The sequence below is a fragment of the Accipiter gentilis genome, chromosome 19, assembly GCF_929443795.1.
Source record: "Accipiter gentilis chromosome 19, bAccGen1.1, whole genome shotgun sequence".
Lineage (NCBI taxonomy): Eukaryota > Metazoa > Chordata > Aves > Accipitriformes > Accipitridae > Astur > Astur gentilis.
Window position 1 is genome coordinate 7,160,182 of NC_064898.1, and position 27,954 is coordinate 7,188,135.

Consider the following 27,954-nt stretch of genomic DNA (forward strand, 5'->3'; position numbering starts at 1 on the left):
GTTGGTTGGTTGGTTGGTTTTGATTTTGTTTTGGTTTTTTTTGTGTGTTTAATGTCTCTAAGTTTGCTTGTCACAGATGCTATTGTAATTTATAATAAAAATAGAGATAAAATGCAGATGTTATAATTAAATCAGAGACTTCATGGTGTACTTTATGTGAGTAAGCCATCTAAAATGCTTATTTTGCTTATTTCTTCATTGTTCACCTCTGCTATGGTTATGGTAAAACCACATAATAGTATATGAAATTTTTGGAAGAAATTATCTTAGTATAAGATTGGGATAAGCTGGAGACTTTAATGCAAGATTTTGCTGTGGAATTTCTTGGTAGCTAAATGTATTTTTCTCAGTGAAATATGACAGTATCACAAAGTTTCATCATTAGATTAAGAATGCTTTCAAGATGGGAATCTATGAGTGGCTTTTGGGAGACTTGCTCTAGATTGGTAAGAATAATGAACCCATATGAGTTTTGTATGGGCTGAAAATAATTTTTAGTCTAGACATTAGTTCTCACAATAAAAGAATGTCACAGGATTTTCTGAACTGAAGTTAGTGTTCTTCATGGTGTTTTATCATTAGTCCAGGAGCCTTCAAAGTATGCAACAGTAGGGGATGTTATGTTGTGGTGCTCCACATTTGAATGTTGAATGTTATGTGTACAAGCCTAACAGCGGAAATGACAACATTGATTTAAGCACTAAAAATTTTTTCAGTAAATAGGATGGTGAACTGGTAGAGTGGAGTTTACCTCACCTTACTTTAGACGTGGCTGGAACACCTCTCCTGTGAAGAAGGGCTGAGAGAGTTGGGGTTGTTCAGCCTGGAGAAGAGAAGGCGCTGGGGAGACCTTATTGTGGCATTTCAACATACGAAGGGGGCTTATAAGAAAGATGGAGAGGGACTTTAATACCAAGGTCTATAGTGACAGGACACTGGTTTTAAACTGAAAGAGGGTGGATTTAGATTGGACATAACGAAGAAATTTTTTAGGATGGGGGTGGTGAGACACTGGGATGGGTTGCCTAGAGAAGTTGTGGATGCCCCATCATTGGAAATGTTCAGAGTGAGGTTGGATGGAGCTTAGAGAGAGCTGATCTAGGGAAAGATATCCCTGCCTATGGGGGCGGGGTTGATCTAGATGATCTTTAGAGGTCCCTTCCAACCCAAAGCATTCTATGATTCTATGATCTAAAAAAATACAGATCATTCTAAATTCATGAAGTCCTGCAGGGAGGTTGACAGGTGCCTGTAGAAGAAGATGGTTTGTCTGATTTACTGTAGCTTCCTATGCTAATGTCTGGAAGTGCCAGGTGGTATTTCTTTAAATAGCATCTGGGGTGATTAGTTCATGGTTGGTTGGATGTTAAACTTCTCATCCAGAATGCTTCATCACATGGACATTAGGAGATTAATTTCCTTATTGTATGGGAATACTTGGTTCTAACTAATGGCATTTGGTAGAGATACATGTATATATCCATCCAGATATATAAACCACACAAATACAAATGGTGACAGATGATGACAGTCTTGCTGTCTCTTGGAAGCTTTTCTTTGCAACTGTGGAATGAGAATGTGGCTGTTTTTAGTGTGAATGCTTAAGATAAGCATATCTTCAATTGTTTTGGCAAACTGCATCTTGGATATGTTCTGAGCAGTGTCTGTTCATAGGGTGGGTGCTTACATTTTTACTGTTTCCCAGTACTAGTTGAATCTGTAAGATGCATTTGAATCATGAAGGGTTTAGACCACCTTAACAATTTAAACTCAAATTCATTCCAGCATGAAGAAATAAGGTAATGTTCTTGGCAATCAGATGGGTAAATCTAAAAGTAGAAATGTTCCTCTTTTCCTGGCTTACAATTTAGAGTTAACAGACTGTTAGGGAGGGATTACTACCAGGAATTTTGCTGATCTGTTAAAATTGATTTCACTGTTTGGATTCTTCAAATACAATGCTGTTAACAGCTGAATGTAGCAGATGCTCTGTGTGCCACAGCATGAATACAAGTCTCTGACTACATGGTGGTTTCCATACTTATTATTTAATATTTCTAGAGGCTTTGACTATCTTTTTGTATCTTTTTGAATGATTGCCATGATTATTCTTTTAGGAGAAAAATTGCATGGTTTTTGTAATTAAATACCTCGTGGAGATTCTTTAAAAACTTATTATTTATGCTGAACTGTGGGTATATTTCTTTCTATCTCATAGTGCTTCAAAATTACATGGAAGTGACAATATAAACAATGTATTTTGGTTACTTGTGTGATATGCCTTATAGACTGAACATACTGTCACAAAGTAAAAAATCGAGGGGTTATAATTTTGAAACCAGATATTAGATAACAATGAGCTTAATTTACTGTCAACAGTATATTAGAATGCAACCTAATCTGAAATATCTGCTGCTAGTTGATGCATTTTTAAAGTAAAGATTTAACTTGCTAGCAAGTCTTTTATTTTTATGCATAACTGAATGAAATTTGTTGTATGAATACATCGGATGTGATGTGATGTACCTACATAGCTTTTCAATTCAGCTTGAGATACTTCCTTATGCCAAACTTACTGTGTGTATATGTATGTATTTATGAGTGTGTATCCTTGGAGCCCTGATATGCGTTGATGATTCAGTGTAAATAGAGCATTGTGTGAAGCTCTAATCCTGTAGGTATTTATAATCATGCTTACATGTCTGCAATCTATAATGCTGTTGATGTAAAAGGGACTGGATAGGCATATTTTATTAATGGTAGTGTTTACAGAACTAATTTATTGACGTTTTAATTAATAGAGTTTTCCATAGCTCTCGCCACTACTAATAATACTTAACAAACACTCAGTCTTAACACAAGCCTCTTCCTAGTCGATGGGCTTCATTCAACAGTTGAGCTCTGTTTGTTCATGATTTACAGAGTTACTGGTCAGAACTGTTATGCAGCCCTTTGCTGAAGGGGTGTTAGAAGTGAGCACCATGGCTCTTGAACAGTTGGTTCATACTGTGAAATGTTAACTTAATTGGAATTCAGTTGATGTAAAGGAGAGTGGTGTGTATTGCCCTTTTATGACTTGATGCCTTGGTTATCTTACAGCTGTTGTGTGGGCTTAATGATAAACTTTGTGGTGTTTTTTTTTTCTTTGTTTTTTTTCTTCTACAATCTTGCATTGTTCTGAGACCTGTACAACTCTGTTTTGGGATAATATAAATATAGTAGTAACAGTTTAGTAGCTTATTTCTCAACTTTATAAATGCTTGTGTGTGGTATTTGAGCTCCAAATCACATTATAGTATTCATCTGAATATTGCTTTTATAATGATACCTATTTTCATTCAGGTAAACTGGATAAAATTATTTTGATTGAAAAGTATGAAAACAATTACACTTGAGACAATTGCTTATTATTTCTACTGTTTAAGTTGGAAAGCCATTGCTAGAATATGTACAACATTACCGCATTATACTTTGGTTGTATTTGGGTTTTTTGCTGCCCCAGGAACTGATACAGAATGCAGAAGATGCTGGTGCCACAGAGGTTAGATTTTTATATGATGAAACTCAGTATGGAACAGAAACTCTATGGTCAAAGGACATGGCACAATATCAGGGTAAATACAATTTTTATTAATTTTGGACATTAGTCTTCAATATGCATGTGGTTCTGCTTTTCCCCTTGCTGTATGGAGATGACCACCTTACTAGGTGCATATTTTGTCTATGTTCTAATGTTGATAATTCTTTTCCAAAGTCAATATTTGCTATTGAAGGCCTCACACTGTCTTCTTGCAGGTTGTCAGTAGCAGCTTTCCAACTGCTTCCAGTTAATGCTGTTTGAGAAAGCCTTCATGTTCTGCTTTATTCTAAGTTACTTCTCCCAGGGTGACTGTGTGTCCTCTGGCTTATTTCTCTGGGTTGACTCAGTATCCCAAAATACGAGAGAGGATTTTTAGTAGAGCAAGCAAACAAGATTTAATAAGACCTAGGGTAAAAGAATGCTTGGGGTACTAGGCAGTAGTTTTCATATTTTCTACATATTAACCTCTACCTTTTGAGAGCTATCTCCAGTTCTTAATGTAAAGTGACCCTTTACATTCCAGCATTCTCCAGGCAGTTCTGTTTTTCTTCCCCATCTCTTACTCTCACCCTTATATCAAACTTTGCTCCATGCTGCCTGTATACTGCAAATGTAGTTATTTGTAACTTTAAGGTTTTTATATCGTCTAATATGGCTTTGTGTGATAGAGGTCAGTTATGTATTTATCAGACAAATTAGCTTGCATAATCATCCCAAAAGGCATTCAGTCGTGATTTGAAGATTTCAGTGATGGATGATCCACTACTTCTTGTTCCTAGCTTTTTTTCAGTTGTTAATCAGCCTCATTATGTCTTCTAATTTGAATTTGTCTGTCTTACTTTCTAGACACAGGTTATTGTTATATCTTGCCGTGTATTCCCTTCTGGTGGAGGTATTAATAGACTGTGATTAGTACATCTTTCAAACATCTTTTTCATAGACTGAACAGATTGAGTTTAAGCCTTGCGCCACAGGACACTTCTTTCAGAAGTTTTGTTGTTTTCTGCTTTCTGTTCAGTTTTTCAGACTCATTCTTTTAAAATGTGGACACCAGAACTAGATACCACATCAGAATATAAATCTCTTAAGTACCATATACAGAGGTAAATCCATCTCCTTGCTTCTGCTTTTGCTGCTACTCTATACCTCCCTTTCATCACCAAGCATAATTTGATGTCAGCTTGAGTCATAGCTTCCCCATTAAATTTGCACATGCATAATTAAAGAAATACTTTGAGTTCTGTAAGTTTATTTCCTAGAAATTTTTAACAGTAAATAGTTTTCTTCTATCATCTTTTTAACACTTGCCTATTTGTTGTAGGGCCAGCATTTTATGCATACAATGATGCAATTTTCACCCCTGAGGACTGGCATGGTATACAGGAAATAGCAAGAAGCAGGAAGAAAGATGATCCCCTGAAAGTTGGAAGATTTGGAATTGGCTTTAATTCGGTTTATCATATAACAGGTACTCTCTGTAGATATTTTAAAATGAAAATGTTGAAGTTTTAAATTGTTTAATTATTTTAGATATTCATGAAACATTTAATATTTTCTTTATAGTGCATTTTTACATTGGATCCCTGGCTAAGTTTCCTTAAGAAGCGTTCATATTTTTCTAAAACCCCATAAAGTATCATTTGGATTTTGAAGGTTTTTGGAGATTTGTTTCTTCTATTAACATCATTATGTACTTAGTCCCTTATATTGAAATGGACATTCCTTTACACTGTTATTTCAGTTATGCACTGCTGTTCATATTATAGAGGCCCATAATATAGGGTAGATCTGTAAATAGAAGAGTGAAGGTTTAGTCTAGACTGAAACTTTTATGCAGGTTCTTTGCATAATAAGCAGTGATTTTTATTTCATACTAGAAAGGATATTGCCTAACAGAGGTATATGCACATTTACATTTCAGAGAGATAGTAAATACTCTTTCACAAGCTGGTAATATTCAGTCTTGAAACCTATTATTCTGGCAGAATGTTTCACTGCTGTACGGAAGAAGCATATAGCGTAAATAGTGCTTACAGTCTACATAGTTATAATAGTACATGGTAAGAGGCAATTTTTTGCTGAAATAACGTTTTTAAGTTGTGAAGTGAGTTTGTAAAGACACAGGGTGTTTTTCCACAAATTTTACCTAGTAGAGCATGAATAAAAGCTTAGGTAATACATTCAGTGGTTTGATAATTCTGGGAATTTATGCTTTTAAATGTACAAGATTACTGTTTGCAAGCCATCAAGATCTGCAGAGTATGAATGTAATAGAATAAATCTTTAGTAAATTAATTTTTTTTCCTGAAAATATTGGAAAGATTAAAGTATATAGTTGAAAAAATTTATACTTGCTCACTGCTTGCTAGAATTCAAATAGTTGAATGACTATTTATATATTTAATTGCAGAATAGGGGTGTGTTTGTATCTTCCTGTCAATAAGCTCTGTATTATATGTTATCAGAATTAGAATCATGTAGGTTGGAAAAGACCTTTAAGATCATGAGTCCAACTGTAAACCTAACACTGGCAAGTCCACCACTAAACCATGTCCCTAAGCACCACATCTACATGTCTTTTAAATACCTCTAGGGATGGTGACTCAGCCACTTCCATGGGCATTATACTCGGTTCATCGCGGTTTTATAACGTTTGTTTTTCTTGCCCTTTTAAAATTTGTTCCTTAAGACTGTATTTGAAAAATATGTTGGTTTAGGATTATTAATAGTTGTTTTTTATGTATACAGATGTCCCTAGTATTTTCAGTGGTGACCAGATTGGAATGCTTGATCCCCATCAAACCCTTTTTGGACCTCATGAATCAGGCCAGTGTTGGAATCTAAAAGAAGATAGCAAGGAAATCAATGAACTTACAGACCAGTTTGCACCGTTCATTGGTGTATTTGGCAGCACTAAGGAAACCTTTAAGAATGGAAACTTTCCTGGTACCTTTTTTCGTTTCCCACTTCGTCTGCAGCCTTCCCAACTGAGCAGCAATGTTTATGACAAACCGAAGGTTTTAGAGCTGTTTGAATCCTTCAGAGCAGATGCGGACACAGTACTGCTCTTTTTGAAGAGTGTTCAGGATGTTTCATTGCATGTTAGGGAAGCTGATGGAACTGAGAGGCTGATTTTCAGAGTAACCGCTAGTGAGAACAAGGCATTGAAGCATGAAAGACCCAATTCTATCAAAATCTTAGGAGCTGCAATAAATCAGTATTGTAAGGGAGTCCCAAGCAATAGCATAACATGTGTGACATACCATGTAAATATAGTTGTAGAAGATGAGAGTGTTAAGGACGCACAGAAAACATCTTGGTTAGTATGTAATTGTGTAGGTGGTCGAGGAATGTGTACTGAACTGGATTGTTTAGCCGATGACTTGAAATTTGTTCCTACTATTGGAATAGCCATGTCTTTATCAACTAATGGGGAGGAAAAAGGAGCTGTAGCAGACTTTTCAGGAAGAGCATTTTGTTTTCTGCCTTTGCCTCCAGGTGAAGAAAGCAAAACTGGACTCCCAGTTCATGTTAGTGGTTTCTTTGGTCTCACAGACAATAGGAGGAGTATCAAATGGCGAGAGCTGGATCAGTGGAGAGATCCAGCAGCTTTGTGGAATGATCTTCTGGTGCTAAATATAGTGCCAAAGGCATATACCACCCTTATTTTGGAAGCTATCAAACGAATGGAGACTGAGAAGAATTCGGATTTTCCGTTGTCAGCTGAAAGAATTTATAGGTTATGGCCTGATGAGAACAAAATCAGGGTACCCTGGAAACCAATTGTAGTACCTCTCTTTAAAGAGCTGCTCCAGCATACAGTTATTTACTCAGTGAGTAATCAGTGGATAAAGGTGGAACAGGTGCACTTTTCTGAAATGGATGAGAGTTTGGAGTACACACAGTCTGTTCTCAACTACCTCCAGAATTCAGGGAAGCAGATTGCCAAGGTACCAGCAAATATTGCTAGTGCAGTGCATCTTACTATTTCTACTGCTAAAGCTGTGAAAAAAGTGACTCCTGCTGTAGTACGGCAAGTACTAAGGAAATCTGGACACAGTGGACCTGCTGAAGAAAAGGTTCATCTTTTAGAATTTGTGCTTTCTGATGGAGTCTACAGTGACCTGATTGGATTGGAGCTTTTGCCATTACAGAATGGAAATTTTATTCCTTTTTCCTCATCTGTGTCAGAACAGGATGTAGTTTACATAACCTCAGAAGAATATCCCAGGTATACCTAATATTTTAAATACTGTTTTATTGGTGGTTTTTTTTTAGTTTAAATGTTAAAACAGAGCTTCAGACTGTTATTTGTTTATCTGCAAACAACATGATATGCAGCAGTCTGTAATGTAAAGAAATAATGCATAGATAGAACTCAGTTTTCTGTATATATGTACATGTTTGTGTGCATATGTCTCTTTTGAAAAGTTTGACAGCTACGTGCCATTATAACTTTATAAAGAATCGTGTGATCTAGGCTTTAAGGGAATACCTCAGGATACATTTCAAGTTAGCTTTCTTCTGAAAATTATAAATAGGAGGTTAGAAACATGCATTCTAGGAAGTACATTAAATTAGGTAATGTTAAGAGCTTTTATTAAACTTCAAGCTTGAGATTACTTCAGGGTGGTTTTTTTGTTTTTGGTTTGGTGGTGGTTTTTTTTTTTTTGGTTTTTTTTTTTTTTTTACACAACACTTACTTTCAGTGGGGGGGCTTATTACTAAACGCTTGCTGGTATCAGGAATTAAACAGATACTACTGTGGAAAAGGTGGGCTTGTCTTTTACATCTACTCTTAAGTTTGTTCTTTCCAGTCCCTCTCCAATTATTATTATTTTTTTTTTCTTGCTCATTTCTCAGCTGTGTCAGTGTTCCAATTTGGGTCACATTTAATCAGCCAAAAAACCTTGCACTGACACTGGGGAGGGGAGAGCAAAGAGTAGGATAGTTGGAGTAAGTGACCTTGGGGTCACTGGGGAGGAAACATGACTACTGCTTTTTATGCCTGTACTGGATTATGCATGTATAAAAGATTTGTTAAAGCTGGACCCTTCTCCAAGTAACCTCTTAAGACGTACTGCTTGAAGTCACTCAGACACACCAGGTGTCTTACTGTAGCTGTTAGTTCTTACGAAGTGTTACCCGTACCTATGTTCACGACCACCTCTCCTTCTCCTTTCCTTTGGAGTTCCACTGATTTTCAGATCCTCAGCTTGAGAGAATGTGGCACTTGGCATGTGCTTTGCTGCTTTTACTGCCCTATGGACTGTTTATAAGGGAAGTAGAGGTGGGTTGGAGTGTGCCATTATAGATATTATTAAGGTAAAAAGTCCTCCAAGTAAGGTCCTTATGTAAAATGTGGTTTGAATATATGTATAGACAGCACATCTTCAAGAAGGTTTGAATATATGTGTAGACAACACATCTTCAAGAAAAGCAGTTGGATGCAGGTAACTGGTCTTCCTATGTTGCTTCAGAGGAGTTTGCTTTTTTGAAGTCTGCTGCTGTTCTTTTTTTGTTAGATTCTAAACCCATAATCTTTCTTGGTCTAGGCAATCCAGGTTATTTATCAGTGGATTAACACTACTCAGAGCCTGTGATTCTAGAGTCTTCTTAAAAAAATTATAATAATAAAAAAAATTTCTCTAACATCTGTTGTGAGATGATTTATCATTTGCTATTCTTTCACTTTGTTTCACCTTCCAGAAGTTAAGCCAGTATACTAATACAGAAAACATTCCCATGATGAGACTAACAAATTACAGCCCTGCTTCAGGCTAGTCATAAGATATTTTGTTGAAACTTAATGATACCACTATTTCTTACTCAGTTCATGTTCTGATGGTAATGGACTTAGTTTGGTTAGTCTTGCAAAACTGATACAAAAGTATGTTATATACCAGGCATAAATCTACTTGATAGCTATGATAATACACAAGTTTGAAATAGTAATGCTTTATTTGCCTCTATTCTTGCCTACAGTAAGTATTTTTAATTCTAATCTTATAAATATGATAAATGACATATGCTAGATGTTTTAAAACACTTTCAACTTAAGTTTGGCTTGTCGTGTATTCAAATTTGGAGCCTGCTTAAAAAGCTGAAGTAAGCTCTTATGAATTTCTTTCTGTTAACACCTGTGGAAGAACAAGATTCTGTGTTGCTTTATGTATAATTAACATACCTGCTGACAGAATTAAACTGGATAGTTATTTTTGATTTCAGGAAGAGCAAAGCTCTACAAAACCAAATAGTTTTAAGTGTTAACATGAAGGGAAGGAAAGGGCAGGATGAGACTGACTCTTGGCTACAATAATCTTAACCACTGTCTGCAGATATCTTGAAATCCACAGATCTCTGTGAAGTTCTAGAATTACATGTTGTATGTTTTGTATGCTTTCAAATAGAATCTTTAAGAGACATAGAATAGTAGGTGCTATTTTACCTTTCTTTTTTTGTGTTAGAATACAAATAGGTGAAAATAATTTTCTAATCCCAGTTTTCCTATCAAAAAAACTTGCTTAGACCTGCTTTGAAAGGAAGAATAGTTGGAAAAATTAAGTTTCTTACTACTCTCTGCTTCTAAATGTATAATTTTCTCATATATAAGAAAATGCTCACTGAAAGCCCTATTCTGCGTATGTAAGCAATTGCTTTATATGTGACTGTTTTACCATGATGATTACCATGCTGGTAATGTCTGTGCAGCAACATAAATTAGATGCTTTGCTAAAATGTGTTTTGGTTGTTGTTTTTTTTTTGTTTGTTTTGTTTTGTTGTTGTTTTTTGTTGGTTGTTTTTTGTGTGGTGTGGTTTTTTTTTTTTTTTTTTTTTTTTTTTTTTTTTAATGGTGTGCTAGGTCTCTCTTTCCTGGCCTGGAAGGAAGGTTACTTTCTGATGACCTGAAGCCTGAGGTTCTAGCTGCTTTGAAAGAAGCTGCCAAAAGCCGAGGTAATATGTCTTTTGTATTCTCATCTAGTGAAACAGATTTCTAATGTTTGAACAGACTAGTTCTAAACTGAAGTTTAAAGTAATGTCTCTTTTGAAATTGAGTTCATGTAAATAAGTTGGTCATCCCCAAAAAATATTTAAGATATCATAGACTACATTGTTTAAATTGGAAATGACACAAATGAAAATTATAAATGAACAAAAGGGCAAAGACAAGGGAAGAAGGATGAAAATTTACAATACAAGAATAGATATTCGCTTAGTAAACCATGTATTCAAGGTTCAGTAATTTTGTTCAAATAGTATTCTTCTACTTAAGACAAGTCTGAATTCTATTTTGCATTTGTAGTATTTGCATTTGCAATAGCTATCTCACGGTTTTGGTATTATGGGTTATCTCTTATCTCACAATCGCAAGTGATCATATCGGTGTATTTTTTTAAAACCAGATGAAACCAGCCTAAGCATCTAGCCTCAAGCATGCTGTAGATCATATAATTTCATCAAGTGTGAGTCTTAATTTGTAGCTAATGGTTTTATCAATGTGGACCTGCTGAAATACTTTGAATCTTGATCAAAAGACCTGGTGAAGAAGTTTGCTGCATCTGTAGATAAGATGCTTCTATGTTTAACTGCCTTCACAATTAATTTTTTTTGCCTCTTCTACTCAGAGTTTGTCAATATTTACCTTTCCACCCTTGCATTTCATTATGCATTTGATTGGTAAATTTGAAGTCTGAATTTCAGAAGTCTTTTCACATAAACACAATGTGTAAATAAGTCACTCTTCAGCTTATTTTTAATTAGTATGAGTATATGGTGAGCTGTTCTTCAATGTCTAGAAAATGTGCTTTTCAGAAAAAGATTCTTTTTTTAAATTGCTCAATTCATCAGAATTCTTTTTTAGACTGAAGACATTAGAACCAGACATAGAATACTATAAATCATTGTTTTGATTTGCTTTTTGTGATACCCTTTATCATGGTCTTCATTCATTCAGTCATACTCTCTTCAGACTGTGTTCTGACCTTTTTTCCTCTTCAATATTTAATATGTTCTCTGTTTATTTTTCCTGTTCATTTGGAAACCTACTCCTTTCTCCAGGGTTTGATCATTGCTTCATTATCCAAAATAATAGAAAAATAAGGTAATTCTGAGGGAAGATGATAAACTTTTAAAGTATGGCAAAGCATCTGTAAAAAGATTGAAAGAATTGGGAGTGACTTACTACACAGAGTAAACAGTGTAAATATTTGAAATAATATAAATTGTGTAGAAGATATGAAATCAGTGCTAGGACTTTCATTGAATATGAAGAACAAGTCTGAAACTGAAACTACTATAAAAAACCCCCTTTGTTCTAAAAAGCAGAATTGTCAAAGCCTTATGGGCATATTATACGATGGGTGTTGTGTCTATTGTTGCAGTAGAATATGCTTATTTTAATGCTTTTTTTTTACTGTTAATTTCCCCCAGTACTGTTTTTAATTTATTTTCTTTTAATACAGACTAAAAACTGTTGAAAGTAGTGACTACTTTCACTGTTTGGATACACAATTTAATATACTTAATCTGGGATAGAACCATAAAGAACTACTGTTTCCTCTAGTAGTAATTGCTGGGAGTTAAAAAAGACAGAAATATATATGGATCAGGATAGCCACAGTGAGATTAGATGGATGGAAGATTGTATGGAAGACAGGAATGTTAGCTTTGAGAAATGACAGTTCCCATGATGATACTTTAAATTTACTTTTGAGATGTATTGTCCTAGACAATGTCCTTCAAGTCAAAGTCACAAAGCAGTCCAAAACCATGCTTAAATTAAAAAACAGAGCAAAACAACCAAAACAAAGTATAGGTCTGACAGACTATATGTTTGAAAACATCTTAAACGGAAAAAGCAGAGGTGACTAAAATGAAAACCCCCTATATATTCCTAAAGGAATCACTTTCTGAGTTCTTCTAGGATATTCATTCACTTCCAGGCTTGGTCTCTGAGTTGCAACAAAGTCTATCTAGTCTTTTTTGTTCCTGGGAAGATTTTTGGTCACATTTAAGGTCCTGCTTCTCTCTCTCTTCCTCTGGCAGTTTCTTTGAATGACATTTTTCTAGGGACTTGTTCTTGGTTGGTAGTATGCCTCTCATTGATTAGAAGAATGTAATTTTGTAAATGAAGATGGCAAGTATAATTCTTCTACATCTTCTAGAAATGCTTAATGACTTTTAGGTAATCCTTTGCAAGATTGTAGTTGCCTACTTTTCATTCTACCTCCTCCTAAATTAGTCTTCATTCTAAGATTTTGTATAATTGTAAAGTACAACTGCAGTACCATAAAAGTTGTATGTTGTTATAAATAGTATGTATTAGCGAGGGTTTTGGCAGGTATTGAAATCTTAGCTGTCAAGAATTTTACTTACATAGCTGTAGAAATTCATAGAATCATAGAAAGGTTTGCGTTGGAAGGGACCTCAAAGATCATCTAGTCAAAGTCACTCCACCCCGCCATGGGCAGGGACACCTTCCACCAGACCAGGTTGCTCAAAGCCCCATCCAACCTGGCCTTGAACACTTCCAGGGATGGGACATCCACAAATTCTCTGGGCAACCTCTTCCAGTGCCTCACCACCCTCATAGTGAAGAATCGCTTCCTAATATCTCATCTAAATCTACCCTCTTTCAGTTTAAAACTGTTACCCCTTGTCATTATATCAGAGAGATTCCTGATACAGTTGCAGAAATAGAAACTTTCTTGTATTATTTCTTTGACAAAATGGGATGCAATCTTTTTTGTTGTGTTGTACAATGACAACCAGGTCTTATTTTTTTCTCTCCTAAAATGTGTACTGTATTTTTCTAGTTAATAACTGTTTCTCTATTTAGTGTGTTAATGTGTAACTTGTGGGATGTTTTCTAAAAATGGATTTGATTATATTCTAGCCCAACAGCTTCTCTGGGGATTTTCAGGTATGGTTATTAACTGAAGATGTACTGGTTTGGATTGAAGCTTGATATTTGTGTGAATTTGATGATTAGCTATTCTTATTACCCCAGCTTTCTTGTAAACAAAACTTGCCAAATAGAGCTGCCAAAAGGTATCTACCAAAGATAATTATGAAAAGAGTTCTAAATACACTTGAGGGGAAAGTGCATATTGATGAAGAAAACCTTGTAGTTACACTAGACAGAAATGATCAATATTTTCACTGGTTTATTTATATATTTTTAAATAAATTCCCATGCAGGAAGATGTCCAGTATTTTAAGATCACATGTATAGATTTTTTAAAACAGTATTTCTAGAGTTCTGTGTGCAAATAATGGGATTTAAGCTTAGCTTTTAAGTAGATTCTTATGTTGCTGGTCCACTGCTGCAAGTATTTCTCACTTTCACAAGGCTACTGTGTTTACCTGTGTTTTCTGTTCAATAGAAATGACAGAATGCATAGCTCTGTAGGCATGAAGCAAAAGTAAAAAAAATTTTTTCTGAAGGATTTCTTGCTACTGATTTCCAGCAGAGCAGGGACAGTAGGTAATATCTTTAATTGGATGGTTGCTTTTAAGGAAATGGCAGTGCTATCTAGATGGAAGAAAGATCTGAAGTTCAAATAGATGTCTTGCTTCCATTTCTGTCATTGTTTTTGATGTCGTTGGGAGGTAGTGGTATTTTTATATTCTGTACTATTTTCTTACCCCCAGACATTCTGTAGTTTTTAAGTATACACTGTCTTAATGATAATTGAGACATGAGTGTTAACACATGTTTCTTTTAGTGAGGCTTCTGATAATAAGAATAGAAGCATTTACATCTAAACTTAGTTTCAGCACTCCTTGCACAACTGAATTTTGTTGCTTGTCAGTTTTAGTTTAAGATCATCTGCACCTGAGCTGCTCTCTGTTATATCTAACAAATAATCTTTCAAATCTATTTGAATCTTTGCAATTATAGACAAACAAATAATGGATTAGATTCTTATTTACCGCTAGGCAAAGAAGTAGTGTAAAGAATCAGCCAAACAAAAAAATACATTTGAAGTTTCTACTTTGATTGTAAAACTGTAGTTGCTATGTATGCCTGAGAACTCTTGTGTCAAACTAACAAATGCAATAACATATAGATAATTTTCAATTTGTTTTTATTTTTACACTAATATGGAATGTATTTGCTTTTCATTAACTCCTAAAAGCAAGGGGAGCTGGTATCTGCAGTTCTATTTAACAGTTTTTTCCACAAAAAGAAAAGGCAGGGTACAAGTTAGATTCCTCCCCCCACTCCTTTTTCTTTCTTCCCCCCACAACAACCAAAAGCACTTTGTTATGTAACTTTGCTCTGTCATTTTCATGGCTTTGCCCTTTTGCTATAATTTCAGGAAGGCCATGCACTCAGCTGCAGCTTCTGAACCCAGAAAGATTTGCCCGGCTCATTAAAGAAGTTATGAATAGCGTGTGGCCTGGCAGAGACATGGTGGTACAGTGGTATCCAGGTTTGGAAGACAAAAATCACCCATCAGTTTCCTGGCTTAAGATGGTCTGGAAGAACCTATATATACATTTTTCTGATGACTTGAGTGTGTTTGATGACATGCCGCTTATCCCCAAGACACTGCTGGAGGAAAACCAAACATCAGTGGAACTGATTAGATTTAGGAATCCATCGCCTATCATTCTGGAAGACGAATCTGAGACTCAGCTCCCAGAATATTTAGCTGATATTATTCAGAAAGTTGGTGGAGTTGTACTTAAGAAGCTGGATACTTCTATCCAACATCCACTTATAAAAAAATATGTGCATCCACCATTGCCAAGTGCTATTTTACAAATAATGGAAAAAATGTCCTTACAGAAACTATGCAATCAGGTTGCATCATTCCCATCAACACATAAAGATGCTCTTAGGGCATTCTTAGCTAGTTTAACTGATGCAAGTGAAAAAGAGAGAAGAATTATTCAGGAATTGCTAATATTTAAAAAAATTGAAAAATCATCTGATGAAAGTGCCCCTGTTTTTACTGGGCTAAAAGGCAGTAAGGTATTACACCACACTGCCAAAATTCCTCCTGGTCTAAGATTTTCTATTCCAATAATTGACAGCAGTGATGAAGCTACTATTCGCTTAGCTAACCTGCTGAAAATAGAACAGCTAAAGAGCACAGATTGCTTGAAGTTTGTTATAGAAGACATAAAAAGTGATTTTTATTCATACGATGAAACAACACAGATAATGCAATGGGTTCTTGAAAATCTGACTTTTCTGAAAAATGAGAATACAGATGTGATAGATTGGCTGACATCACTAAAGTTTATTAAGATTTCACAGGAAAAGATACTGTCAGCAAATGAACTCTTTGATCCTGAGGTAGAACTTCTGCAAAATTTGTTTTATGCTGAGGAGGAAATTTGCTTTCCCCCCGTTATTTTTACATCTTCAGATATTCTTCATTCTCTGAGACAAATAGGCTTAAAAAATGAGGCCAATCTTGAGGAAAGTGATATTATGAGAGTGGCAAATAAAATTGAAAGTTTGCTTGCTAACTCTAGCACCAGTCATGATTTACTGTTAAGAAAAGCTAGAACTCTTTTGATGATTTTGAACAAAAACCATACACTGCTTCACTCATCTGAAACAAAAGCTGCGCTGAAAAAAATAAAATGGATTCCCGCATGTAAGGAAAGACCTCCAAATTATCCAGGATCCTTAGTTTGGAAAGGAGATCATTGTAATCTGTGTTCGCCACCAGAAATGTGTGATATATCTCATGCAATTTTAGTTGGTTCCTCAGTTCCTCTTGTGGAAAATGTGCTGTTGGATATAGAAAAAGCACTTGGCATCCCAACCAAGCCCAGCATAAAAGCAGTCTTAAAACATTTCAAAGTGGTGGTTGATTGGCACAGTTCTAAAACCTTTAGTGATGAGGACTATTATCAATTTCAGCATATCTTGCTTGAGATTTATGGATTTATGCATGATCATCTAGAAGAAGGCAAAGAAGCTTTTAAAGCCCTGAAATTTCCCTGGGTTTGGACAGGTAAAACATTTTGTTCCCTCACACAAGCAGTAATAAAGTCAGTACCTGATCTTGATCTTCAACCTTATCTACATTATGTGCCAAAAACAATGGCGAAGTTTCACCAGTTGTTTAAATGTTGTGGTTCAATTGAGCAGTTAACACCAGACCATGTTTCTATGGTCATTCAGAAAATATATCTAAAAAGTGAGCAGTCTCTCTCGGAACAAGAGAGTAAACAAAATCTTCACATTATGTTGAGCATCATAAGATGGCTGTACAGCAATCAGATTCCTGCAAGTCTGCATACACCCATGCCACTATACAGTGGCAAACTTCCTTATAAACTTGCAATGAGGCCAATTCATGAGTGCTGTTATTGTGATATCAAAGTTGATGACTTAAACGATTTGCTTGAAGATTCTGTTGAACCAATAATTTTGGTGCATGAAGACATACCAATGAAAACTGCTGAGTGGTTAAATGTCCCATGCCTTAGCACAAGATTGATTAATCCAGAAAATATGGGATTTGAGCAATCTGGGCAAAGAGAGCCTCTGACTGTAAGAATTAAAAACATTTTGGAAGAATACCCTTCCATTTCAGATATCTTTAAAGAGCTTCTTCAAAATGCTGATGATGCTAATGCAACAGAATGTAATTTCCTGATTGACATGAGAAGAAATATGGATATAAGAGAGAATCTCCTGGATCCAGGAATGGCAGCATGTCATGGTCCAGCTTTGTGGTCATTCAATAATTCTGAATTTTCTGACTCTGACTTCCTAAATATAACTCGATTAGGAGAGTCTTTAAAAAGGAGTGAAGTTGACAAAGTAGGAAAGTTTGGACTGGGATTCAATTCTGTTTATCATATCACTGATGTTCCTATTATTTTGAGCCGTGAATTCATGATTATGTTTGATCCAAATGTTAACCATATCAGTAAGCATATTAGAGATAAATCTAACCCTGGGATCAAAATCAACTGGAGTAAACAACAGAAGAGGCTACGAAAATTTCCTAATCAATTTAAGCCATTTATAGGAGTTTTTGGTTGCCAGCTACCACTGACCGTAGAATCTCCTTACAGCTTCAAAGGAACGCTTTTCAGGCTGTCCTTTAGAACTCAGCAGGAAGCAAAAGTGAGCGAAGTCAGCAGTGCATGTTACAATACAGCAGACATTTACTCTCTTGTGGATGAATTTAGTATTTGTGGTCATAGACTGATAATATTTGCTCAGAGTGTAAATTCAATGGTTTTGAAATACTTGAAAATTGAGGCAGATGATCCTGGGGTGGCACAAGATGTTGTCACTATCAAAAAAAATTTGTGTTCTTCCAAAGCCTTGACGGCACCAAATGTAAGTGTTTTAAAGGAAGCGGCTAAACTCATGAAGGTCTGCAGTAGTAGTAATAAAAAGCTTCCCACTGAAACACCAAAGTCCTCCTGTATCTTACAGATAGTAGTAGAAGAATTTCACCATGTATTTAGAAGGATTGCTGATTTACAATCTCCACTTTTCAGAGGTACAGAGGATGATCCAGCTTCTTTCTTTGAAATGGCTAAATCAGGACAGATAAAAAGATCAGCTGATGAATTGCCACAGAAAACAGTAGATTCAACAACATGGCTTATATGTTCTTGCATGGACATTGGAGATGCTTTAAAGTTTTCATTACATGAAAGTGGACGAAGACTAGGTCTTGTTCCCTGTGGTGGAGTAGGAGTGTTGCTGTCTGAAACCCAGGATCAAAAGTGGATTGTGAAACCTAATTGCAACACCATTGGTGAAGTATTCTGCTATTTACCTCTACGAATAAAAACAGGCTTACCTCTTCATATAAATGGCTGCTTTGCAGTTACTTCAAATCGGAAAGAGATCTGGAAAACAGACACGAAAGGAAGATGGAATACAGTATTCATGAGGCATGTTATTGTAAAAGCCTACATAGAAGCACTTTGTGTTCTACGTGACATGGCAATCAACGGCGAGCTAGTTGACTACAGTTACTGTGCAGTGTGGCCAGATCCTGATTCGGTTCACGATGATTTTTCTGTTATTTGTCAAGGATTTTATGAAGATATAGCTCATATGAAAAGCAAAGAAGGGATCAAAGTGTTTTCTGATGGTTTCTCTTGGGTTTCCATGAAGAATGTAAGGTTTTTAGACGACTCTATACTAAAACGACCAGATGTTGGACCATCAGCCTTTAAGATCTTTCTGAAGTACCTTAAAAAAACTGGTTCCAAAAATCTGTGTGCTGTAGATCTCCCCTCCTGGGTAAAGACAGGATTTGAAGAAGCAGGATGCAAATACATATTGCTGGAGAACACTTTCTCTGAGAAACAGTTCTTTTCTGAGGTATTTTTCCCTAATGTTCAGGAGATAGATGCAGAGCTGCGTGATCCTTTGATGCGTTATGTTCTCAATGAAAAAGTTGAGGAGTTCTCAGGAATTCTTCGTGTTACTCCATGTGTTCCCTGTTCATTGGATGAACATCCATTAGTTACACCATCAAGACTGATCCATCCTGAAGGAAGAGTTGCAAAGTTATATGATGCTGAAGATGGACGATTTCCTTATGGCACTGCTCAGGATTATCTTAACCCAGTTATTTTGGTTAAGCTTGTTCAGTTGGGAATGGCTAAAGATGATATTTTATGGGAGGATCTGATAGAACGTGCAGAGTCAGTAGCTGAAATTAACAAGATTGATCATGCTGCAGCTTGTCTCAGAAGCAGTATTATATTGAGTCTTATTGATGAAAAACTAAAATCTAGGGACCCTAGAGCTAAAGAATTTGCTGCAAAATGTCAAACCATCCCTTTCCTTCCTTTCCTTAGCAAGCCAGCAGGCTTCTCACTGCACTGGAAAGGCAGTGATTTTCAGCCTGAAGCGATGTTTCCAGCAACTGATCTTTTTACTGCTGATCATCAAGATATAGTTTGCCTAATACAACCAATTCTTAATGAAAATTCCCACTCCTTTAAAGGTTGTGGTGCTTTGTCATTAGCTGTCAAAGAATTTTTGGGTTTACTGAAGAAACCAGCTGTTAATTTGGTCATAAATCAGTTAGAAGAAGTTGCAAAGTCATTTGATGGGATCACATTATATCAAGAAAATATCACTAATGCTTGTTACAAATACCTCCACGAAGCAATGTTACAGAATGAATCAACAAAAGCTATGATAATTGAACAATTGACAAACTGTAGTTTTATTCTGGTTGAGAATGTGTATGTTGATCCAACAAAAGTGTCTTTTCATTTGAATTTTGAAGCCGCACCCTATCTCTATCAGTTGCCTAATAAATATAAAAATAGTTTCCGTGAGCTATTTGAAAGCGTAGGCGTAAGACAGGCTTTTACAGTTGAAGATTTTGCTGTAGTTCTGGAATTAATAAATCAGGAAAGAGGGACCAAACAACTAACAGAAGACAACTTTCAGCTTTGCAGAAGAATAATTAGTGAAGGAATATGGAGCCTCATTAGAGAGAAGAAGCAGGAATTTTGTGAGAAAAATTATGGTGATATTTTGTTACCTGATACTCGTCTTGCACTTCTGCCTGCAAAATCTTTGTGTTACAATGACTGTCCATGGATTAAAGTTAAAGACACAACTGTTAAATATTGCCATGGTGATATTCCGAGAGAAGTTGCAGTAAAGCTTGGAGCAGTACCAAAACGCCATAAAGCTTTGGAAAGATATGCATCCAATATCTGTTTTACTACCCTTGGAACAGAATTTGGGCAGAAAGAAAAATTGACAAGTAGAATTAAAAGCATTCTTAATGCCTACCCTTCAGAAAAAGAAATGCTGAAAGAGCTCCTTCAGAATGCAGATGATGCAAAAGCTACAGAGATCTGTTTTGTGTTTGATCCTAGACAGCATCCAGCCGACAGAATATTTGATGAGAAATGGGCACCACTTCAAGGACCAGCACTGTGTGTTTACAACAATCAGCCTTTTACAGAAGATGATATTCGAGGAATTCAGAACCTTGGAAAAGGTACAAAAGTAGGAAATCCCTGTAAAACTGGACAATATGGTATAGGTTTCAATTCTGTTTATCATATTACTGATTGTCCTTCTTTCATATCTGGCAATGACATACTTTGTATTTTTGATCCTCATGCTAGATATGCACCAGGTTCAACATCAACAAGTCCTGGTCGCATGTTTAGAGATTTAGATGCAGATTTCAGAACACAGTTCTCAGATGTACTGGACCTCTACTTAGGAAATCACTTTAAACTGGATAATTGCACGATGTTTCGGTTTCCTCTTCGAAATGGAGAAATGGCAAAAGTATCAGAAATTTCCTCAGTTCCTTGCTCAGATAGAATGGTCCAAAATCTTTTAGATAAGCTGCGTACAGATGGAGCAGAACTCTTAATGTTTTTGAACCATATGGAAAAAATTTCTATTTGTGAGATAGAAAAAACAACAGGAGCACTAAATGTGTTGTATTCTGTACAAGGCAAAATCACTGATGGAGACAGACTGAAACGAAAGCAATTCCATGCATCTGTAATTGACAGCGTAACTAAAAAAAAGCAGTTAAGTGAAATACCTGTGCAACAGATTACTTACACAATGGATACTGAAGACTCTGAAGGAAATCTTACAACTTGGTTAATTTGCAACAGGTCAGGCTTTTCTGCCATGGAAAAGGTATCCAAAAGTGTGGTTTCAGCCCACAAGAATGAGGACATTACTCTTTTTCCTCGTGGTGGGGTCGCAGCTTGCATTACTCATAATTACAAAAAACCTCACAGAGCATTCTGTTTCTTACCATTATCATTAGAAACTGGATTACCTTTTCATGTGAATGGACACTTTGCTCTGGATTCTGCAAGAAGAAATCTGTGGCGTGATGATAACGGTGTTGGAGTAAGAAGTGACTGGAATAGTAGCCTAATGACAGCGCTGATAGCACCAGCCTATGTTGAACTGCTGATTCAGCTGAAGAAACGGTATTTTCCAGGCACTGATCCTACAGTATCAGTGCTGCAAAACACACCTATTCATGTTGTGAAAGACACTTTAAAAAAATTTTTATCCTTTTTTCCAGTTAATAGACTTGATATTCAGCCAGATTGGTATTGTTTAGTGAAAGCAGTTTACAGTTGCATTTATGAAGATTTGAAGCGTCTTTTACCTGTTATGCGAGCTCCAAATATTGATGGTTCTGATTTGCATTCTGCTGTTATCATCACATGGGTTAACATGTCTACTGTGAACAAAGGCAGGCCATTCTTTGACAACTTACTACAAGATGAATTGCAGCATCTCAAAAATACAGAATATAACATCACAACGCGGAAGACAGTGGCTGAAAATGTTTACAGACTCAAGCATTTACTCTTAGAAATTGGATTTAATTTGGTATATAACTGTGATGAAACTGCAAATCTTTACCACTGTTTGGTAGATGCAGATATTCCTGTCACCTATGTGACACCTGCTGATGTCCGATTATTTTTGATGACGTTTTCTTTTCCAGACTCTAATTGTCACATTGGAAAGTTACCCTGCCGTCTTCAGCAGACAAATTTGAAACTCTTCCATAGTCTCAAACTTCTGGTTGACTACTGTTTTAAAGATGCAGAAGAAAATGAAATCCAAATTGAGGGCTTGCCACTCCTTATTACTCTTGACAATGTTTTGCAAATTTTTGATTCAAAGCGACCAAAGTTCTTGACAACATACCACGAACTGATTCCATCTCGCAAGGATCTCTTTATGAACACATTGTATTTGAGATACAACAATATTTTACTTAGCAGTGAAGTAGCAAAAGTCTTTGATATCAGAAGTTTTGCTGAATTGTTATCATCTGTGTTGCCTAGAGAATATAAAACTAGAAATTGTATGAAATGGAAGGAAAACTTTGCAAGTGAATCTTGGCTTAAAAATGCCTGGCATTTTATTAGTGAGTCTATAAATATAAAGGAAGAGCAAGAAGATACGCAAGCAAAATTCGATGATGTTGTTGAAACTTTGAAGGACTGGACTTTGCTCCCCGGTGTAAGGTTTACTGTCTCAGCTAATCATCTTGTTGTGCCAGAGTGTGATGTTTTGCTGCCCCTCAGCATTATGCATATAGCTGTTTTTCCAAATGCTCAGAGTGATAAAGTCTTTCATGCTTTAATGAAAACAGGCTGTATTCAGCTAGCATTGAACAAAATTTGTTCCAAAGACAGTGCTTTGGTGCCTTTCTTGTCAGGATGTACAGCAAATATAGATAATCCTTCAAGCATTTTGAAAGCCATACAATATATGGTACAGACATCAACTTTTAGGACTGAAAAGTTAGCAGAAAGTGACTTTGAGGCTCTCTTAATGTACTTTAATTGCAATTTATGTCATTTGACATCTCAGGATGACATTAAAATTTTAAAATCTCTTCCATGTTATAAATCCATTAGTGGACGATACATCAGCATTTCAAAATATGGGACGTGTTATGTCCTCACAAAAAGCATCCCATCAGTAGAAGTAGACAGATGGACACAGTCAACTTCATCAGCTTTTCTTGAAGAGAAGGTTCATTTGAAAGATTTGTATACTGTGCTTGGCTGTGTCTCTGTGGATGACCTTGAAGTGTACTTGAAACATCTTTTGCCAAAAATTGAAAGTCTGTCTTATGATGCAAAATTGGAACACTTGATCTACTTAAAGAACAGGCTAACTAGCATTGAAGAAACTTCAGAAATGAAGGAACAGCTGTTTGAAAAGCTTGAAAGCATTTTAATCATCCATGATGCAAGCAATAGATTAAAACCTGCAAAATATTTTTATGACAGGACTGTAAAAGTCTTTGAAGTTATGCTTCCTGAAAAATTTTTTATACCTCAAGATTTTTTTAAGAAACTAGAGCAGCTTACAAAACCGAAAAATCAAGCCGCATTCCTGCCATCATGGGTAACTTTTCTACGACATATCGGATTGAAATTCATCATTTCACAGCAACAATTACTACAGTTTGCTAAGGAGATCAGCATGCGAGCAAATACAGAAAACTGGTCTAAAGAAACACTGCAAAATACTGTCGATGTCCTCCTCCATCACATATTTCAAGAGAGAACTGACCTTCTGACAGGAAATTTTCTGAAAGAATTGTCATTAATTCCTTTTCTGTGCCCAGAACGAGCTCCAGCAGAATTTGTTAGATTTCATCCTCAGTATCAAGAAGTTAATGGGACGCTTCCTCTTATACGATTCAATGGGGCACAGGTGAATCCTAAATTCAAACAGACTGATGTGTTGCAGTTGCTGTGGACTTCGTGTCCCATTCTTCCTGAGAAAGCAACACCTTTAAGTATCAAAGAGCAAGAGGGAAGTAGTCTCGGTGCACAAGAACAACTTGAGCAAGTTTTAACTATGCTGAATGTTAATTTGGACCCTCCTCTGGACAAAGTCATCAATAACTGCAGGAACATATGCAATATAACAACTTTGGATGAAGACATGGTGAAAACTAGGGCCAAGGTCCTAAGAAGCATTTATGAATTTCTTAGTACAGAGAAAAGGGAATTCCGCTTTCAGCTTCGAGGAGTTTCTTTTGTAATGGTAGAAGAAGGTTGGAAGCTCCTTAAGCCTGAAGAGGTAGTAATAAACCTTGAGTATGAATCCGATTTTAAACCTTATCTTTACAAACTTCCTTTAGAACTTGGTACTTTCCATCAGTTATTTAAACATTTGGGTACTGAAGATATTATTTCAACAAAGCAATATGTTGAAGTTCTAGGTCGCATATTCAAGAACTCGGAAGGAAAGCAATTGGATCCTAATGAAATGCGCACGGTTAAAAGAGTAGTTTCTGGCCTGTTCAAAAGTCTTCAGAATGATTCTGTCAAGGTTAGGAATGACCTTGAGAATATGAGGGATTTTGCCCTTTACCTGCCAAGTCAGGATGGTAGGTTGGTAAAGTCTAGTATCTTAGTTTTTGATGATGCACCCCACTACAAAAGCAGAATCCAAGGTAACATTGGTGTGCAAATGCTTGTTGATCTTAGCCAGTGTTACTTAGGCAAGGACCATGGTTTTCACACTAAATTGATAATGTTATTCCCTCAGAAATTGAGGCCTCGCTTACTTAGCAGTATTCTTGAGGAACAGTTGGATGAAGAGTCTCCCAAAATTTGTCAGTTTGGAGCGCTATGTTCTTTGCAGGGAAGGTTACAGTTACTGTTGTCGTCAGAACAATTCATCACAGGACTCATTAGGATTATGAAGCATGAAAATGACAATGCTTTTTTAGCTAATGAAGAAAAAGCAATAAGACTTTGCAAAGCTTTGCGAGAAGGTTTGAAAGTTTCCTGTTTTGAGAAGTTGCAAACAACATTAAGAGTTAAAGGTTTTGCTCCTATTCCCCACAGCAAAAGTGAAACATTTGCTTTCCTGAAGAGATATGGAAATGCAGTAATATTGCTTTACATACAGCATTCTGACAGCAAAGACATAAATTTCCTGTTGGCATTAGCAATGACCTTAAAATCCGCAACTGACAACCTGATTTCTGATACCTCGTATTTAATTGCCATGCTGGGTTGTAATGATATTTACCGGATCGGTGAGAAGCTTGACAGTTTAGGAGTGAAGTATGACTCTTCTGAGCCATCAAAACTTGAACTACCAACACCTGGCACTCCTATACCAGCTGAAATTCACTATACACTTCTTATGGATCCAATGAATGTATTTTATCCTGGTGAATATGTTGGTTACCTTGTTGATGCTGAAGGTGGTGATATATATGGATCATATCAACCAACTTATACCTATGCAATCATTGTACAAGAAGTAGAAAGAGAAGATGATGAAAGTCCCAGTTTTCTGGGGAAGATTTACCAGATTGATATTGGATATAGTGAATATAAAATAGTGAGCTCTCTTGACTTGTACAAATTTTCAAGACCGGAGGAAAGTTCTCAAAGCAGGGATAGCACACCTTCTACCCCAACCAGTCCTACAGAATTTCCAGCACATGGACCGAGGACAATTCCACCTCTCTTCACTGGTAGAGAGAGCCACAAAACAATGTCCTCAAAACATCACTCTCCAAAAAAGATAAAGTCAAACTCGTTGCCAGAAATACTAAGAGAAGTGACATCAGTGATTGAACAGGCTTGGAAGCTTCCAGAATCCGAAAGAAAAAAGATCATTCGGAGACTGTATCTTAAATGGCATCCAGATAAAAATGCAGAGAATCTTGATATAGCTAATGAAGTTTTCAAACATTTACAGAATGAGATTAACAGGCTAGAGAAGCAGGCCTTTATGGATCAAAATATGGACAGAGCCTCAAGAAGACCATTTTCATCCTCTGCTTCTCGATTTCAGTCAGATAAATTTTCATTTCAGAGATTTTATACTTCATGGAATCAAGAAGCAACAAGTCACAAATCTGAAAGGCAACAGTATAAAGAAAAGTGTCCATCTTCCACAGCGCCATCTTACTCGCAACGCTTTTTCGTCCCACCTACATTCAGGTCTGTTGGCAATCCTGTAGAGGCACGTCGATGGCTTAGGCAGGCCCGAGCTAACTTTTCAGCTGCAAGAAATGACCTCCATAAAAATGCCAATGAATGGGTATGCTTTAAATGCTACCTTTCTACTAAACTAGCCTTGATTGCAGCTGACTACGCTGTGAAGGGCAAATCGGACAAAGACGTAAAACCAGCAGCCCTTGCACAAAAAATAGAGGAATATAGTCAGCAACTTGAAGGGCTTACAAATGATGTTCAGACATTGGAAGCTTATGGAGTAGATAGCTTAAAAACTAGGTATCCTGACTTACTTCCTTTTCCACAGATTCCCAATGATAGGTTTACTTCAGAAGTTGCTATGAGAGTGATGGAATGTACTGCTTGCATCATAATAAAACTTGAAAACTTTATACAACAGAAAGTGTAAGTGATTTGAAGAGGTAAGGGAAGTGTTTTGTCAAGAGCTTAGGTATTTCACGTGATGGGATACAAATGTGGTTGTGCAGATTACTGAACATCCAAGAGGTTACACATTGCCAAGCAGTTTAGAAGCGTAGTGCACAAAGGTGGATGGTACTGAAGTACTTAGAATTGAAATTTATTTAAAGAGGATTTTTTTTAACTGAGCCTGCTGTATAAGCAAACTGTAAAAACATGAGTATTTTTTAAAATTTGCAAGGAAACTGAGCTGCAAAAATTAGCTGTATGTACAATATTGTGATTAATTGGCATATTATCGACCTGCACTTTATATAACCAAAGCTTAGCTTTCTGTTAGATGAAGCCTGTAGTTGTAACTCTTTATTAGATTTTATTTCATTTAATAGAATGTTTCAAACCCAATAATGTCAGTTTTCAATGTACTAATCTTAGGACTGGACATAAATGAAATGGGAGATGGGATGGAAATTAAAATATCTTTGGAGATATTGCTCCAAAGCATTTCTGTATTCTTTTGTGTTCTGTGGACATTTGTGTCACTCATAGTAATACTCTTATCAGCTGGATCTGATCATAAATTTGCTGCAGCATCACATTGTGAACATTTAAAGGATTGTTTAGTACCTGTGAACTGGTACAGTTATTTTAATGCTGAATAATGATACTTGATTTAACATGCAACTTCATGTCATGCATTGATTGCATTTACTTTATTATAAAATAATTAAGTATTTAATTTACCTTTTTTCCTAGAGCCTGTCATCTTTGTTCAATGAAAAATGCATGTGGATGATATAAAATTGGTGAACATTATTATATGGTGTTTTATCATTATTTTGTTTGAACACCAAAACTCAGTTTTCAGACGTCTAAATGCTTGAGTTGCTTTTTTTTCCCCTGTGTGTGTGCCTTTGTGTGTGTACATATATATATATATATTTTTCCACAAACAAACATTGATAATAGTACAATACAGTAACCCATTTTTGGTGTAAACTGAGCACTGTTTTTTGTTACATGTTTAAAGGTGCTGCAACGTAATGCTCTTTTTATTTTGTTGTTCACTACAGCCCTAGTAGAGAAGTCTGATTTTTAGTTCACACTCTTGTAATACTTTTGGTAATGTCATGCAATATGTTCAACGTTAGCTCTTTGTAAAAAAATAAAAAAAGAAATAAAAAAATATGGAAGGATAATGCTAAATGGAAGGATTTTTCCTTTGCTGGATTAGCCACGTTTAACATAAAAGTTAATTTTTTTCCAGTGACATGCTATTACAATTCTTTACTTGGCAGCGCAGTGAAACTGTAATTTAACTTACAGAATACAAAGGAAAATAAACAACAGTGAGCTTGCCGGGCTGATACACCTGCGATAGTGTTGTAATCCAAAAATAAAAAATCACGATGAAGGCTTCTTCAGTTTTGTGCAAATTATAAAGGGCTTGTTCTCTTCTGAAAAATCTTGCAAATTGT

At 36.0% G+C, this 27,954-nt stretch overlaps 1 protein-coding gene across 2 annotated transcripts in view; it reads left to right on the top strand.

Moving 5' to 3' along the window:
- The window catches only part of SACS (sacsin molecular chaperone), a 61,329-nt gene extending 33,654 nt beyond the window's left edge, over nucleotides 1–27,675 (top strand). For both annotated transcript variants that reach the window (XM_049823003.1, XM_049823002.1), the window contains 5 exons: nucleotides 3,503–3,614; nucleotides 4,902–5,048; nucleotides 6,329–7,811; nucleotides 10,443–10,534; nucleotides 14,905–27,675. In XM_049823003.1, coding sequence (XP_049678960.1) covers nucleotides 3,503–3,614; nucleotides 4,902–5,048; nucleotides 6,329–7,811; nucleotides 10,443–10,534; nucleotides 14,905–26,465 — 13,395 coding nt within the window. In that variant the 3' untranslated portion in view covers nucleotides 26,466–27,675. The remainder of the gene's footprint in view (nucleotides 1–3,502; nucleotides 3,615–4,901; nucleotides 5,049–6,328; nucleotides 7,812–10,442; nucleotides 10,535–14,904) is intronic.
- Nucleotides 27,676–27,954: the final 279 nt, after the last annotated feature.